At 37.7% G+C, this 17,462-nt stretch overlaps 1 protein-coding gene across 3 annotated transcripts in view; it reads right to left on the reverse strand.

Annotated features, from left to right (window-relative positions):
- The window catches only part of fam172a (family with sequence similarity 172 member A), a 143,737-nt gene that overhangs the window by 61,931 nt on the left and 64,344 nt on the right, over window positions 1-17,462 (reverse strand). For all 3 annotated transcript variants that reach the window (XM_004072645.3, XM_011479289.3, XM_011479290.3), the window contains exon 8: window positions 12,388-12,507. In XM_004072645.3, the coding sequence (XP_004072693.1) occupies window positions 12,388-12,507 (120 nt within the window). The remainder of the gene's footprint in view (window positions 1-12,387; window positions 12,508-17,462) is intronic.

A 17,462-nucleotide genomic window follows, 5' to 3' on the forward strand; every position in this document is an offset into this window, starting at 1 on the left:
TCTAGAAGAAAATTCCTTTGAGGCTCAGATGTATCTCCGTACTACAAGCCTCTTTAACAAAGGACTGGTCAATTTCAACAAATACAAACCTAAAGGTCAACCTACAAGATAGATGAGAATATTCATTCATGTTTGCATGCACATTTTGACTCAGATTCTCAATATGGAATGAGGTTTTCCAGACGGGGGCCCGCACATTCAGCTCTGAGCCGGTAACACTTCAAAAGGGGTCTCTCACACACTCTCTTTCTCCTGTCTTTGGGGTGTTTCAAAACCTCATCGTATTTCACAGCACATAAAGTCTTAAAATGGCTCATAAAACAGTTCATCTCTTTTGACTGTGGCATTTTAAAGCAAAAATAATTAAATATGTTTCAGTGGAGATACATAACTAACACATACTGGAGGCAACGCCATAAAAGATTCAAAGAAGGATTTCATTGGGTATTGGAGGCTATGCAATCAGGGATAAATGAACTGAATAGACAGTGTGGAATATGACGAGTTTAGAGGGCAGAAAAACATGAACTGTCCGTTTTCTTTTGCAGCTGCTACCATTCGCATGTGTTCTATTTAAAAACATGCACAGAAAACTGCCAAACAGCAGGTGATACACATAGAAAACCCTTTGAAACAGGTCTACGAAAGGCTATCACCCTGGCACTAAAGATTCGGAAAGGGCAATGATGGCAAAGAATTCATTTCAGATAAAAGCAGAAAGCCTAAAGAGGTTGCAATCATGAAGGCAGATGCAGAATTGGAAAGAAAACAGAAAAACATCCTCAACAGAGGAAAAGAAATGAGGACTACAGAAGCACAGAAAGCAACAAAAGCATCAAACTTTCACCTAGAAATGTCAGAGTTCACTAATATTCTGTGCCTTGTGACTTTTCCAAGAGAACAGTTTCACCGCTTCCATTTTTCTCTTTTCCAATTCTTTCTGTTTCTCACAGAATGAGGACGTTCACAGTAAAAGAAAACAAGCAGGCCCAAACCGGATTCAGAATGTTTCACCCATCTAACAATGTGTATCCCCACATTGACGATTACTCTGCTACTTTATTTGTATATTATAGAGTTAACAGAGGGTGGGGGTTAGGGTTGTGCCGATGGACGATATCATCGTCCATCGTGATGGGTGATTGACATCCCGATGGAGAGACCACCATCGTGATGCCACGCCCCCGCCACGTTGCGCGTCGACACCATAAAACGCGGTTACATGTACAAAATATCTTGATGGGATCAATGGTCGGATTAGAATCCAACCGTGTACATGGGCCCAGAAAAATGTTTTCAGAATATAAAAACGTTCACTAAGGTCACACTTTCCGTCGGAATAAATCATTCGCACATGCGCAGTAGGGTTCGAAAACCGGAAGGATATAAATTCCGCCGAGCGGCTTTTTTTTCAAACTTTATTGAATGTAACAATTCAATACAAAACAATGTTAAACAGCGCCGAGCGGCTATACATTGACATGTCAGCTCGGTAAAATACGAGATGATCTTCTAAACGTGCTTTTAATAATGTTACGGTTATTATGAAACACCTGTTCGCTCATCATTTGAATTTTAATCCGTGTGGTCAGTGCTTTTTCTGAACGAAGCCAGGATTAGCAGTATGCTAACACGGGCTAACAACATTAGCTTTGGGTGGTGCTGCTTGCTGGCTGCACGTAAACATGTAAGAATAACATCAGCCTTTATTTAGTCGGGACACGACTGGAAACACAAATCCGCGTGATTGTTTGAATGTTTTCTAAGGACTGAGCGACATTTCTGCTTTGAAGCTCAAACCGCTGTGTGTGCTGACGATCTGTGCTCAGACACACACTTTTAGACCCGGTTCTGAGTTCGGTTGCTTGTACCCCTAGAGCTGCGGGACGGATCGCAGTCTTAAATCTCCCTCACATACCGCTCATGTACCCCCCCCTCCCATCAAACACAAAGCTTTAAGTCCACACTCCGCCGGTCCACTTCACTAGTGAAGTGCGGGAGCGGACTACTTCTTTTCTATTTTGTTTGTTACTTTTTTTGTTAAAGTCACTTCCCTCAGTTTATACTGGATCATCGCGGATTAGTCATTAGTTGGGAAATAAAATGAAAAAGCAAAAAAACGAATAGCAGTTATATAAGAACGAAAAATGTAAAAATACCCCCCCCCCCCCCCCCCCCGACGATGTCATCGTCCATCCCGATGGTTGACAGCAAACATCGTCAACGGCCAATTTAAGGGACATCGCCCAACCCTAGTGGGGGTGACATGTGAATCATTTGAGCTGTCAATATGTCATCTTCCACACATTCAAACATCACGACTAGCACTTGTCTGCTGAAGTGACCCAGGTCACAACCAGCTGACACACCGAGCCGCAGCGGGTGAAAGTCTGGAAATGCCAGAGCAGCACCGCAGAACATGGCAAAGTTACTGCAGGATGTGTAAGAAAACACTTTTGATGAGGAGAATTCATTTAGCCCTTATTTTTGCTAGTGAGATTTGTTAAGAAGTTTGGGGAAAAAGAGACAAAAGTAAAAGTAGTAGTGTGAAGTAGGGATACGTGAGGTCAGACTCATGTGAGGGACTGCGAAAACTGGCAAACAAAAGCTGCAGCTCTAGAATGATGTTAGGTGTAAAATTTGGAAAAAGTGAGTAAATTAGAAAGGAAATTGAATCAGGAAAAACAACAGGCAAAAGAATGTCTTCCTGGGCACGATAGCAAGTGAGAAGCGGTGAAAGAACAGAAAGTGTCAAAAGAGGTTCAGAGGTGAATGAGAGATATAAAAAAAAAACTAAAAAAAAAATAGGCAGTGATGTGACCGTATTAAAGCAGGGGCAAGGGGTAAAGCAGGAACAGGAGAGTTTATTTCTTATTGAGGACGACAGTCAAAGGCAACAAATAAAAGACCTGACCGAAAGAAAAAGTAGGCAGCCGTTTCTGAGGAGAATGAAATAGAGAAAGAAAGAATGAAAGTAGGAAAGAGAGAGGGGAGCGAGACCTTGCCACCGAGGCGATGAGCCGGGAGGACAGAGAGAGGCAGACAAAGCTGCACGCAGCTCACACAAAGCAGAACAAAGAGAAGAGGTGCATCATGGGAATCTGAGCCTTGACACTCGGCTGGACAAACACGACATGCAAAAATAAAATAAAAAATAAAAAACAGAAAAAAATGCAAACAGATCAGCTCTAATTCAAAACCTCAATTTTGTATTTTTTAATGTTAAAAGGAGAAGCTGCAACTCCTACACTTTAAGAATTATGAAATAAAGAATTAAATAAAATGTTAGAATGTAATCAGAATACCAAAAGCATTGGGGTCTATCAGCAATCTGTAAAAGCTAAAGTTTTTGTTTTATAAATTGGAAAAATAGAAGTTGCTTCAAAAGTTAATTTAAAAAAAAAACTCTTTAATGTAAAAAGATCAATGTCTATTAAAAATATTTGGAGGGAAATTATGACTGTTGGAACAGTAATGAGTAGGGAACAAAACTCAACAAGGAAGAGCTTAGTTGCGCAGTGACTGGTTACGCCACAAGTCATAAGATCAGCACCGCTTTGAATTTAAGATGAACCACATATTTCTGCAGTGATTAAAATTTACATGCAGCTTTATGTTAATGTATGCATTGCAATATAGCCGGAACTGTACAACCCAAATCTGGGATACATAATGGTACGGCTAAATTGCAACAAAGAAAGGATTATTATATTGATATATTTTTATATATAACTTTAAAGAAAACAATCTTTGTTATGTTGTCTCTGATGTTTTCATCTATCTGCTATGACAGATGGATGACTCTTCCTTGGCTCTGTCTGTCTCTCCTGCCCCCGTCTCTTTCAGTCGCTCTTTCTTCCTTCAGCAGGTCTTACAGACCAGAGCTGCAGCTGAACTCTGAGTAGCACTGTCTCCGGGAAAAAACAAAGTGATCAATGTGAGAAGGCACGGGGCGCTCATGGACAGGGCAATCAATGGTGGAAAGAACCTTGCCCAGGGCCTTATGCAAATGGAGGCACGTCCTGTAACCTCAGGAGTGAACATGCGCAGTAGATCAATGGGACGAGGGTAGAACCTTACAGCAAGATCATCTTCAGCCAGTAAATATGTAATGATGAATCCCTCAAGATTTAACTGAACTCAAATGAACTTTGTCTACCTTGGTGTCTTATTTCACAAAAAAGGCTTATAGGATTCTGTTTAGAGAAGCTGGGATACATGATGGACAGAGCAGGACGAGAGTTACAATAGGTACTGCAAAAACATGCTTTCTTTAGCTCCTATCCATCTTGGAGAAAAAAAAAAGTAAAGAAGAATTTCATATTGATAAAATAAACTTCAATAACATAGCATCTAATAACTTAATTCAAAAACAAAGACAGTCTGATTTATGTAGCAAAATGTAGCTAGAAAGCTGTAATCTGAATGGCTGCTATTACCACACCAACCACAGTCACAGCAATCTTGTAGCAGGAAAAGCAGCACTCACAAATTTGATAGCAACTCTATCGGTGCCTTTAAAGCTGCCATGTTTGTAGCATCCAAACTATTTAAGCCAATAACTATTAAGAAAAGTCCTCATCTAGCACTTTAGAGACGTCAATGTCGTGAAAGGAACAGCACTGTAAACCAAGTCTTAAAGTGAGATAAAGACACTTACTTTAGATTTTACAAACTGACACCAGTTGGCATTCTGCATAGCACTTTTTATTAAATGATTAATTGATATTTCAACAAGACCTTGTATAAGGATAAAAGAAGCAGACTGCAGTGTGACATCCGAAACACATTCTCCATGAGGTCAAGGTCAATTTTTGTGAGATTATTTGCTATATTGGATAGTTAGCTAACCTAATAATGTTTCAAGTTTAAACTTTCTATTACTATTAAAAATTGACTTTTAACCCTACATTATTGCTTACTTGTATCCAAGTGTTTCTTTTTTTCGAGTATTCTAAAGGTGAAGTGTTAATGAGAACTAAGTGCTCAAATAATAGTCACCACAAATAATCAATGTAACTTGGTCGAAATGCATCTGAACAGTGTATCGCAGAGACATAATTTGTTACCTGCAGCATTTTTTTTGTTTATTAAGAATGTTTCACCTCTCTTGTCTCTGGCCCACATCTCTTGTTTTCTGATTTAAAAACTAAATAAGATGCATTTACATATAAACTCAGTTAGGATTATAATTTCACAGGTAAAATCAGTCAACTGACTGAAAATAATCCAAGTATTGCTGGAAATGAAGGAATGAAAACAAATAAGTCTAAAATTTACTTTTGTGCTGCACAAAGTTAATGAAAGGTTAAACTCACTGGTAACTGATATAAATTATAGGCCTATTCTTGGAACAGCTAAAGCAAAACAATGCATAAAAAAATAAAGAAGAAATAATTATGCAGGAACAGGATGGCAACAAGGCCAACAAACTATCCAGTAACAGATTCTTAAAAAAGCCAAGCAAATGATCATCATGATTTTGCACAGCTTGGTACTCATTTAAACTTTAGGCAGATTAACAAAGACAGCATCCAAAAATGTGACTTGAGTGGAATGAAGTATATCGCAGACAGATGTGAAATGTTAAGAAAAAGATCAATATTGGCTCTGTATGTTCTAAAATCTTGATTGTCCCACGACTGTGTGATGAAGATGATATGATAAGGCAAAAATAATAATAAAGACAATAAACTAGGGGGAAAAAAATTCATTGACAATCTCACAAAATATTATTTCCCTTGATACGCAAAGAATAGCACGAGAGAGACAAGGGGTGAGTAAACTATTTTCAAACCCCCCTCCCCCCGTTCCTTTCTAACACCACAAATGCAATCTAGAAACCAAAGATGCTTCTGAAATATAGAGAGAAACACCAACAAAGGTGAGAATAATGGCAAGGTATTGAAGGGGAATACTCCACAAAGCCTATTGTACGAGTATCCTTTTCAGGCTGCAAACCCACTGTAATTTTGTCTGCGTCATCTGCTTCTAGTCACAATGCTGCACTACAGCTTTGAAATGGATGGCAAATGAAGGCCATTTGTACATAATCATAGCAGATAGAAGAATTCAGAAGCCCCTACAATGTGTTGTGGAGGTGGAAAGAAAGACCTTGGTCCATCTGTGGCAGCCAGTGGGGCTATAAGGTTTGGTTGAGTTAGGGGGGGGGGTGCCTTTTATTTATTTACTTATTTATATATTTCCCGAGAAACCAGAAAATCAATTCAAATCTAATCAGCTTGCTAGCAGTGACATTTAAACAGTTCAATTTACATCCTTATGTTAAGAAGAAAGAGGCTTTCTAGGATCCCATTCTTTCACAAAGAAATTAGACAGCTATATTTCAGCCGCCTAATAGAGCAAACATGGTGTAGCTGTGCTGAGAAAGCAGACATGTATTCTTACAGTGTACAAAGGGCAATGCATTGTAATTCATTATGAGTGGAGCACAAAAACACATAGATAATATACATAATACCAACAGGGCTAGAAAACAGCATGATATGCATGCAGTATGGAGTGCAGGCACAGATTACTGTGTACCAAAGCATATGCACGCATAAAAACCACACATACACATTTAGTCTGGGCCAATAGTGTATGTCCTTAGGGCTGCTGTCCTGCTGAGAAGGCTGGCAGGCACTTTTGTAATGGTGGTCCTTTTGTTTCACATCAAACAAAACGCCACAGCTTTGCATACGGCTTCACTAATTTCTGCTAGTGTGCCCCAGCTATTTATCATCCCCTCTCGATCTCTACTCATCTGCTCCTTTAACGTGCTCTGATAGCTCCTTTCATCAGGCTGTTATGGTCCGAACGTTACACGCTTCTTCAATGTTAAGGCTGACACTTCAATGTGTTGTACTGTATATATGTCCACGCTGAGTCCTTATCTTTCCTTTTTAAATTTGACACAAACCAAGAAGAACCAAATGTTGCAGTTTCTCCAAGGGGCAGATTGCAGAAAGAAGCAATTCTACATTGACTTCTATGCAAAAGTCGGACTTTACACCCAACAAACTATGCAGATTCTGGTTTTCAAATCAAATGTTTGTGTTTGTTGCTTCATTTAATATTTATGACAACTTTGAGGGTAGTGAATTGTTTTTCTTTTTTTTTTTTCAATCACCAATTTTGATTTAATTAAAGCTTAAATTTGTGCACTTTTAAGGACGTTATCTGTTTGGTGTACCCAACAGAGCTTCAAACTTTACTTTGTTCCGCCCACCGTTCGTTTATTGAGGTCCGCAGAGTAAACTCTAGTCAATATGGTCTTCCCACTTTAAACTTCTAGGAACCCAGCAGGTGATGTCAGAGGTTATCCATCCAGGGTATTACAAATCTTTGGATCATGCATACAAACACACAGAATCGGACAAACACAGTGCAGTACAATATATATCCCAACAGACATACACAAAGGAGTAAAAGATGACAGACATGCAGGACACTTAAGGACAACTCTATCTATCTATCTATCTATCTATCTATCTATCTATCTATCTATCTATCTATCTATCTATCTATCTATCTATCTATCTATCTATCTATCTATCTATCTATCTATCTATCTATCTATCTATCTATCTATCTATCTATCTATCTATCTATCTATCTATCTATCTATCTATCTATCTCTTTGCTAACTGCAAGTTTCTCTCCATCAACATTAAAAGGCTCACCATTCTATACCGGACCATACTAGACCGGACTGTCTCATACCACTCAGTGGAAACAAGGCGTTAATAACCCCTCCCGTTCTAAACGGAAAGTACCTGATTGCTTCAAGAAGCCAAAACACAGAATTTGATAAAGGCTTTTGAAGGTCTTTGCATTAGAACCTGTAATGCAGACTTTCAGATCAAACTTTTATTATAAGAAAATACATTGAAGCGTATTAAGTGTATTATTTAGCACATGTAAAAGAAAATTGAGTATCCCATTTAAAATGGCATTTCATATTTGCCATAAAACTAAATTGTGGTAAAGCATTTTTAAGCTTAAAATGCAATACTAAAACATGTTAAGATATGCACAGGTTTCTAGAATAAAAAAAGTAAGAATGAGATGTATGTTTAGTGGTGCTCAAAGTTCATCGGACAAAAAAATGGATATTGGATAATGGATATTTTATTCAGGTCTAAACAACAACAAAGCAATGGAAAGTTTTCTTTAGATTCAGTGCTCTTACTGAGTCAGTAATCAAATTCAAGGTTTTAAACAAGGCACCTTTTAGTCACATTTTTCCATTAAATAGAGAGCGTTTGATAATCTGTATGCTGGCAACATAAAGTAAACATATCTTATGATCAAGGCTGTGCTTGAAGCTTTCATGCAAGACTTCCAAAGTAATATTTTAACAATAGGAAACAACATTATTTAAGTACTAAGTGAAAGTTTTAAATGTGTTACATTGCCTGCTGTCAAAAAGGCTCTTTGTTTGTTTAAATTCACACCAATGATCAAGTTTTTCAAACATAATTTATAACAATAATCAACAGATATACATTAGAGCATTAATACTTCAAGTCTGGACAAAAGAAAACATATTTAATCAAATTTCTGCACTTTGGTGCCCAAAGGTCTACTGCCTACTGCTACAAGTCCTATCAACACATCCTCAGAGCTGTTTTAAAACACTCTTAACACCAGCGAGGATCCAAATCACTAGGTTAATTTACAAATACTGATATTTTTCTTTTTATTGGTTTTTTAACATAATGAACAATCTCAGATTGTTCATTCTCCTAAACTAATGTTGCGTTGTTGCCTAATTTAGATTCTAATCTTTAAGAGTTTTATAGCAGAAAAAAACTTTACTGTTTTGATGGTGACTACTATGGCTGCTTGTTACATAATTGGAAGAGAATTTAAAATGAAATAAAGTGTGGAGGCATTGCATTGACATAATTTGCCACTGTTGGATTTTTAAAATGAAGTCTGCAGAAGTCTCCTTGTGATTGGTCCATTTAATGTAAAGTGAAATAGAAAAATAGTAGTGACACATTTAAAAACTGTTCATAAAAAAGAGTGCAGCTTTGATACGTGTTATTATTAAAGCCAACTGCCTATGACCCTAATGAGATATGTTCCAAAAGGATGTTTTATGAAACGTGAAGAGGTCAAACACACACAAGTAGTTTTGCATTTATGTCTGGAAATGCAGTAAAAGGTCCCAAGGGCAACTGGAAACATTAATTTTCAAACAGGACCGTGCGTTTACTGGGCTTTTACCATGCCAGTTGCGGAACTGTAGAGACCTCATACAGACCAGGAGTCCAGCACATAGGACAGAGGGCAGGGTTGGCATCAATCCTGATGTATCACCACAGAAAATAAAAGGCTTAAAGAAGTCAAAGAAGAAAAAAAACATTTCTGAGTCTCCAAATGAGCATGAATGCCTCAACACACAAATATTAATTTACCCTAAAATAAAGCTTACTGTATTGTAATTTAAAAATGGTGTGACAAAGAATAATGCTTACATCTATTTGAGCTTAAAACAGAAGGCTATTAAGTCTGTAGATTGCTTTTAGCAGGTAGATTCACTATAGTTAGGAAATGTTTAAGCTCTTGTTTTGGGGACGCAGGGTGGCCAGCTGGTCGGAAATCACAGATTTATCTATTGACATACAGATGGATACTTATATAACATCGTATATAAAGCTGTCCAATCCTATACAATGAGAATTCTCAGTTTGAGACAGGGCGGACAGAAGGAGAGATGATTGCAGGGTCATCAGTCTGACTCTATATGTGCTATATTCTGTCTAAATTTTTCTAGAAAAAATCTTTTTGGATACGACATGCAACCTGCAATCACAATGTGTTTATATTATTCTTTATGACATTTACAATCTCCATTTTGTCTATAGCTTGTTAGTATTATTAGAGGACAACGGGATTGCTGGTTTTAAAGAAAATGTTGGATAACTTCGGCTGCACAATCCAAACTCCTTTTGAAAATAATAAGATGAAATAAAAGTCTGGCCAAGAACAAAACAGAAAAGATTCTTTAATAACTTAATACTGATACAGAATGAAGAACGTGAAGGTAAGATGCAGAAAGAGCAAGCAGCCTTTCTCTGCACTGTCAGCCTCTTTCTCATTTACACTCCTATTCAAAGAGAGTTTGCAATGCTTTGATGTGTCTATAATTAGTCAGCACACACTGTGAAATGTTTTAAAGAATCAAATTGCACTGGAACACTTAAGCAAACTAAACAGGAGTCTGAAATGCTTCACAGCAAAGGGGGGCAAGCAGGAGAAATTAATGCTGGGCCTTTTTGATGTGCTTGATCACAAATATATTTATTAACTGCAAAGGGGGAGTAGTAATTAACCCAGAGACAGCCGGTTTGCTCGGGGTCCTCTCTAATGTCAAATGGTGCATTCAACACAGCTAAGCTCTCCAGTTGCCCACATAGCTGCAAGCCCACCCTAATGGTTCAGTTTCTCAACAATTAAGAAGACATGGTGCAAGTATATGTAAATGCATAGTTGTGTGGGCATAAGTGTTTTTATGCTAAAGGGTGAACCAAGCAACAACAACATACAGTAGCTTATTTAAACCATGTGTTTCTGTATATTCAGCAAAATTGATTTGAGAAAGAAAGAATTAAGTACGTTCTAAGTGAAATTCTGAAAAAATAAAAATAAATGGGTTAGTGTTTTTTAATATTTTGAATATCCATATATCACTTATCTTCACACAAAGTTTACATACTGCACAAAGGAGTTGAGGGCAGTAAAAAAGAATAGTAAATTATTGCTACTGTGAGGAAAAAGAAGGTGAACTAATGCACAGGAGAAGCTGGTGTTGCCTCAAGAGAAATCTCATGTGGCTTATTTGAAAATGGGTCTCCAAAGGCAACACATATATCTGTTTTGATGTCAATGTTACCATCTAATACAGCCTGCATTCTATTTATATATGCACATACCGTGTGCGCATGTTGGTAAAAGTGTTTTTTTATATGACAAGGACAACATATAAAAGAGAATAGTTAGAGGCTCGCTGACGCCTTTGTGCGCACACAGACACAAATATACAATAACAGAGACAGAGGGAGAAAGAGTCTGAAGAAAACACAGACAAAAAGATACGAATAGAGAGAATAGCAAGCCTTCGTCACACAGTGAGAAAGCCCAGGAGATTGTGGAGCTGTCACGGACAAAATGCTGCATGAATATTTATCAGCCAAATTAAAATTACAAAATACAAAAAAAAAAGTAGGTGAAAAAGATTCGATGAGAGTATTCTGGTAAATATGTATGGCAGAAGTCTCCACCTAATTCCCCAAGCCGAACTCCCATTGTGGCATCTACTTCCTTCCTTCTGTCTTTTGAAGAACTGAGCATTGGTAAGACCAATTCTACAGGAGATGAACTAAACCTGGAAATGATTTCAACTAACTAGTCATGTACCCAGCTCAGAAATATGAGGCTTTTTTTAGCCTAACTAAGACATCTAAAGTAGTTGGTACATTGCAGAAAATAAATACGAGGCAAACCTAGAAAGTACAGTAAGTAATAATACCTTGCGCAACTAATGGTAAAGCTGTTGTACCACAATTTACAACAACGAAAAAAGTATTAACATACAAAATGAAAGTGAGATTTTTGCCCTTTCCAAGCACATTTACCTCATAGGAAATGACTTTTCATTGACTTGTGTACTAATCAGTCACAAGAGTTGTAAAGTAAAAACAGGAACGATCTTTACAATGTAGCCTATAAAGTGTTAAGCAAAATCCAAATTATTATCACTGGTGACCAGGTCATAAATACCTGGCATCATAGTGCCAATTTTTTCTTGCAGTGGTGCAAAAATTAAAGTTTAAAAATAAAACTGATCCAAGAAAAAAACTGAATTAAAATTGATTCAAGAAAAGACAAATGTTTAACCAGTAAAAAGTTGTAAGCACTAATTATAGGGCATGGGGAGTAAAAATTGACCCGTGTACCCCATTGCAGGAACTGCTGTATGTTAGAAGGAAATAATGATAAGGATACACATGAGCATAGCAGCATTATGAAACAATGGTAAAAATATTGCTTCGCCTGGTGAATTATATTTTCTTTTACATAATATGAACAGCTGAGGTTTTTATATTGTTATACATGGGGAACAGATGGCAGAAGAATGCACTGTTAGAAAGAGGTAAACGAGTTAAGGCACTGTGAGTTTCTGCGCAGGAAAAGGCTTAAAACCCCAGATCCTGCTTTTCCTGATTATGTTACCCACAAATGCCAGATACAAAAACATTGATGCTGATCGTCGTTCGCACCAGTCATGCCACACTCTAATGTTGTCTTTGATGCCAACATAAGAAAAAATAGATTGAGAAGTTGAATTTGTCTTTAAACGAAACAAAAACTTACCAGTTCAACAAATGACAACCCTCCGTAGCTATGAGCCACAATGAAGACATTCTTGGCCAAAGCTTTGGACACGAAGTAATCCCACACGTAAAGCACATGCTCTTCTGAGGAAGCACTTCCCTGTAAAACAAAAAAACAAACAAAAAAAAAAAACTGAAGTTCAAAATAAAAAAGAGCTATGTTTAATATTCACAGATGGTAACAATGAGCATTTCAGTTCTATCCAATAAAAGAGACAAAGCTTTGATAGAGTTTTCAACCTTAGTTGGTGATCTACAATGACAGGATCAAAATGTGAACCCTAGGGCCAACAAAAGAAGCAGAAGAAGAAATAAATAAATAAACCAAACGGTTAGCCTTCGGTAAATTCAACAAAGAGCCACACTGCAGAAGATCAATATGTCTTGCATATTGCAAATGCCCTAAATGTTAAACTCAATAGGCAGAAGAACTTAGGCATTTAAATCTTAATTTGTACCCCTTTTCTGAATCAATAGCCCACCTAAACACCAGTAAAGGCATAATGGGAAAATACTAAGGGAAGGTCAAAGACAGACACGAGAGACAGGGGATACAAACATGCATGTAGAAAAACAATCTCTCTCTCTCACGCACACGCACGTACACACACACGAATGCACACACACGGGCACATATATAGTGTGTTTCGCACATGTACACCTATCTCTCTCATTTGCATGCGTACAGCCACACACATGCAGAGGCTCACGAAATTAGAAGACAAGTTTAATTAACCTGAGATGTAAGTGCTTATTCAAGGCTGGAAAGAACAATAGTAAAAGTAGAGGCCAGCAAAGGGCAACTGTTAATGAACTTGTGACATTGATTGTAGGCTTTGATTTCCTATCAAACTGTCCAGACCACAATAGAAATCAACAACACACCAAGCGGTATCTCTGCATATGGAACCGTGTTGAAAAGGAACACCTGCATCCCGACGTTCAGCATTTCGTACAGATGCAGAATATAAACATGATGTCTCAACGCTGAAACAGACAGACACAGACACACACATTTCTCCTTATTAGCATACTTTTGCATAAAAAATATTATCTTAAAAGTAAACAAACACATGGCCTATGGAGAACAGAGCCTCATCTGTTAATTGAGTGTCAAACTGTTGGATGTGACTCAAAACAAGTAATTAGCAATATAAGGTAAAGAAAGGAGAAAGTGTCATAAGAGAGCATCATGGTAGGTTCCATGAAAGTGATTGCATTTTAATAGGACATTGTATTATAAAAGAAAGATAATTACTTTAACTTTCACTTTCTTAAAGGTGGTCACTGAGGAAAAATTGTGTAACACACATACACAAAGGACTGGTTTTAACCTTATTTTGGAACTTCCCCACATTGTGAATAGAGGAATCTTATGAACTTGCTGCTGCCGCTTGCTTTTTGCGTTTAAGTCCTTGTGTGCTTGTACTGTTTGATGATGTGCTGATGTGTATTTTTGTTGCTGTGTTTGTCTTGAGGTAAATTAAGATGTCAGAGTGTTTGTGCTAGATTAGCATGAGGAGGCTGCGGTGTCAGCGCTAACCTCACTTCGCAGAGTGTGATGCAACACCAGGCAACTTCGCTCTGCCCTTCCCCTCTGCCATGGGTGAAGTGCATCTGCTTGTGTGTCTGTGCACTTGTGGTTTTCGCCATATGCAGGAAGGAGCAAAGTTGTCTGTCTAAAAGGGTGCGACATCAAAGCCCTTTGAAGTCTCCCTCCCATCTCCACCACCACGTCATCCTTCATCTGTGCGGCTCATTTCATTACTGTTTTCCTAACTTTGTCTTTTTCCTCCTCTCTAACAACTTCCTTTTCTTTGCATTTTCTGTCCTCGTTGTTGTCCATAGTCAAACCCCCGACACGTGTCATTTTGTTAGAAGACTATTTACGTTTTATTCACTGTGAACCTACTAAATGAGTAAAAACATGTTTCATATGCCTCATGCGGGTTTAAAAAAAAGTGTAAATGTTTGTCTTCTGATTATCAATAATATATGGTAAAGATGGGTTCCATTTTGGTGCCAACAAACACACAGTCTGCTTGTACTCTCAGCAGCAGACTACTGCATGTCTGACGATCCGGCATGGCCATGTAGTGGGTTAGCAAAACAACATTAGCATATTGTTGCTATTATTTCCCGAGGTTAACTCACTGCAGTGAAGCACCATGAGATTGGCTTCATGTCACCAATGCTCATATTGTATCTTGGCTTTTTATTTTTAAGCGCATATGCAAGTGTGTGTTTTTGTGCATGTGTTTGGGTTTGTGTATGTGGGCTCGGAAAAAAAAACCTCCCAAGTGTACACCTGTTGCCAGCATCCTTCAGCTATGAGTGTCAAGGGAAATTTGGGAATGCATTTTTGTACATGTTTACTGAATGTACAGGGATCCAATCTATCCTCTAATAGAATATAAAAATCTACATCAAAATGTACAAAGCACCAGAATCAGACAGTCTTCAGAATCTTACAGCTAACTGGAATCACAGAGACAGTAAAATGGAAGAAAAGTTGAGTTAGTATATAATTTATGTACAGACTTGTCTTTACATTCTGGATTATCCTTGAATTTTAAAAACTATGTTCTCATTAAAAAAAAAAATTACCAAAATAAACGGACATCAACTAAGTTTCTCTTCATCTGAGCAACACAAAAGTAATTCTTTTCCAATAATTCGACCTTCTCGTAAATTCTGACCCATGCACACGTTATATTAAATATATACACCACTGAACAAAAGTTTTATATCACACCACTTATCCAAGTTACTCTTTTCAGTTCATGATGATAAAGTTCAATAAAATGATTAAAATTGTACAGACGTAAGTTGGACTCTGCTGAAGTTTACAAAAATAAGTGAATTTCAGCACAGTACATTGTGGTGCCTGGTTTAGTTTAAAAGTAGCGTATAATTTAAAATAATGTGATGTCAAAATTGAAAACAAAAAAGAAAACAATGAAAAAGCAACAGGCTATCATAAAGCGGAAAAATGTAGGTCTCACAGAAGTAATTGCAAACAAAGACAAAGTGTGAGTGCGTAAATTATTTTCACCAACAAAAGGTATTCAGAAATTAAAGAAACCCTGACAGAAAGGAGTGTGTCAGACCCAAAGTCCAACATCAAAGCCCAATTGAAACTGAAGACAAGTCGGTAAGTTAACACCTGCATGATAAACACCTCGTGGGATGACAGGTTCAAGCACAGGTTTGTTGTGGTCGTTGTAAGACAGTCTCTGTGAAGGGAATATCTCTGGGTTGTTGGGTAGACAAGTTGCAGCAAGAAAGAGATTGCTAAGACATCAGAATAAGACAAAGAGGTTTCCCTGGGCCATGAAACACCATTACAGGACTTTTCAAGACTGGAAGAAGGTGTTATGGGCTGATGAACCAAAAATTTGAACCCTTTGGTTCATCACACACGATCTTTGTGTAATGACCCTGAACACAAATCCATGTTTTACCAGAACTATCTGAGGACAAGAGAAAACTTCAAACCGATTGTGCTCCTTTGGGATAAAATGGAGAGAAGAGAGAGAGCAAAGGACTATTCAAGTGCCAAACATTCATGAGAACCACTGCAGGACACTTTGTATAAACCTTCTACTTCAAATTTGTTGAAGATAAAAGGTCATGAAAATGTCATCATTGTCTCTTTACTGGGTTAATTGTTATATCTAACCCTTTTTAATTATTATCAGTAGTGTTAAAAACCCAAAGTAGTGCAAAAATCAGTTTGGAATTAATATACCATTACGTTATTGAGTTCTATTGACTATTAAGTATTTTAATTACTGTAATACTCCACTTACAGGCCAAACTTATTCACATGACCCCAAGGAGCCACAAGACATTCTCCACAACATGGACCTATATCAAAAAGTCAAGTGCATGTTCTGGTTCCCTCAAAAGAATTCTAGTCTAGTACTTGTCCAGTGTTTATGCACTTTAATGAGAAGCAGGAAGAGGGGAGCAGAGAAGAGGAGTGGACAGCAGCCGAAATAACAGCACCTATGCCAACACAAACCCAGTGTCTAAGCAGCACAGGAAAGAATGAGTCTATCAAAATCAACACACTGACAAACAACAAGTGTAGACCTCCCTGCTCTTTCCTTCTGGTTCTCTTTACCATAAAAGTCGGATGTTGAGTTGTGTAAATCTGTAAGCCATAAACAGACAAAGTATGGTTTTACACTTTTTAATTTTCACTTTATAAAACATTTCAAAGGGAGCAAAATATGTCAGGACGGTGTCACTGGCTCCCTGACAAGCTTTCTTGAGTATGGAAAGTTTTCTAGAGGTGCCAGGTTACCATTTTGCAAAGGTTTTACTGATATACATTTTTAAATGTGTGTGAGATTTAATTTAAACATAAATAAAGTACATATTGGATGGTGTTCTTATTGTCAACCTTTTTTTCTACATAGGAAATAATGAAAACAAAATATTTAGATTAGACACGAGCTCTGTCTCACTGTATTCTCCATAAATTCTCTTACACCAAACATATCAAACTTAAAGACTGGCTCACATATTTCTCGATCCCTCATGTACTCAGGCCACACACTGAGAAGAGCAACTTCCAGCTTGAGTCATTACAGTCTTTGATATGTCCAGCTGAGCACAGAACAGGGTTGTTTTCATTTAGCCTAATGATTAGATATTAAGTAAGTAGCGTAGGTAATTGCAGATTTGGAATTAGTAAAGAGGTTATTAGAATGAGGTAGTTTGTCTCTCCTTGTGTACAACTGCATGCATGTCTATTTGCATATTAACATAAAGTGCTCCCACATGACGTCTGTTTGCCATTGCATTCTAATCAGTCTCTGGCATATGCAGTCCTTTACCAATGTGCTGCCTTGTGTTTTCTTCCCCTCTCGTATTTGTTTCATTCTTTCTTCTCTTAAGCAGCAGACAGAGAGCTGTGCTGAGCTGTGGGCTGTCTGGGAGCGGATGGGTGAGCTAGCTAGGGCAGGGAAAAGGAAAGTATGGAGCAAATTAGTTGTAGAGATGGGAAAATAATGACTGTGGCACTGTAGGTAATTAGCAGGTATA

The sequence above is a fragment of the Oryzias latipes genome, chromosome 9 (assembly GCF_002234675.1).
Source record: "Oryzias latipes chromosome 9, ASM223467v1".
Taxonomy (NCBI): Eukaryota; Metazoa; Chordata; class Actinopteri; order Beloniformes; family Adrianichthyidae; genus Oryzias; species Oryzias latipes.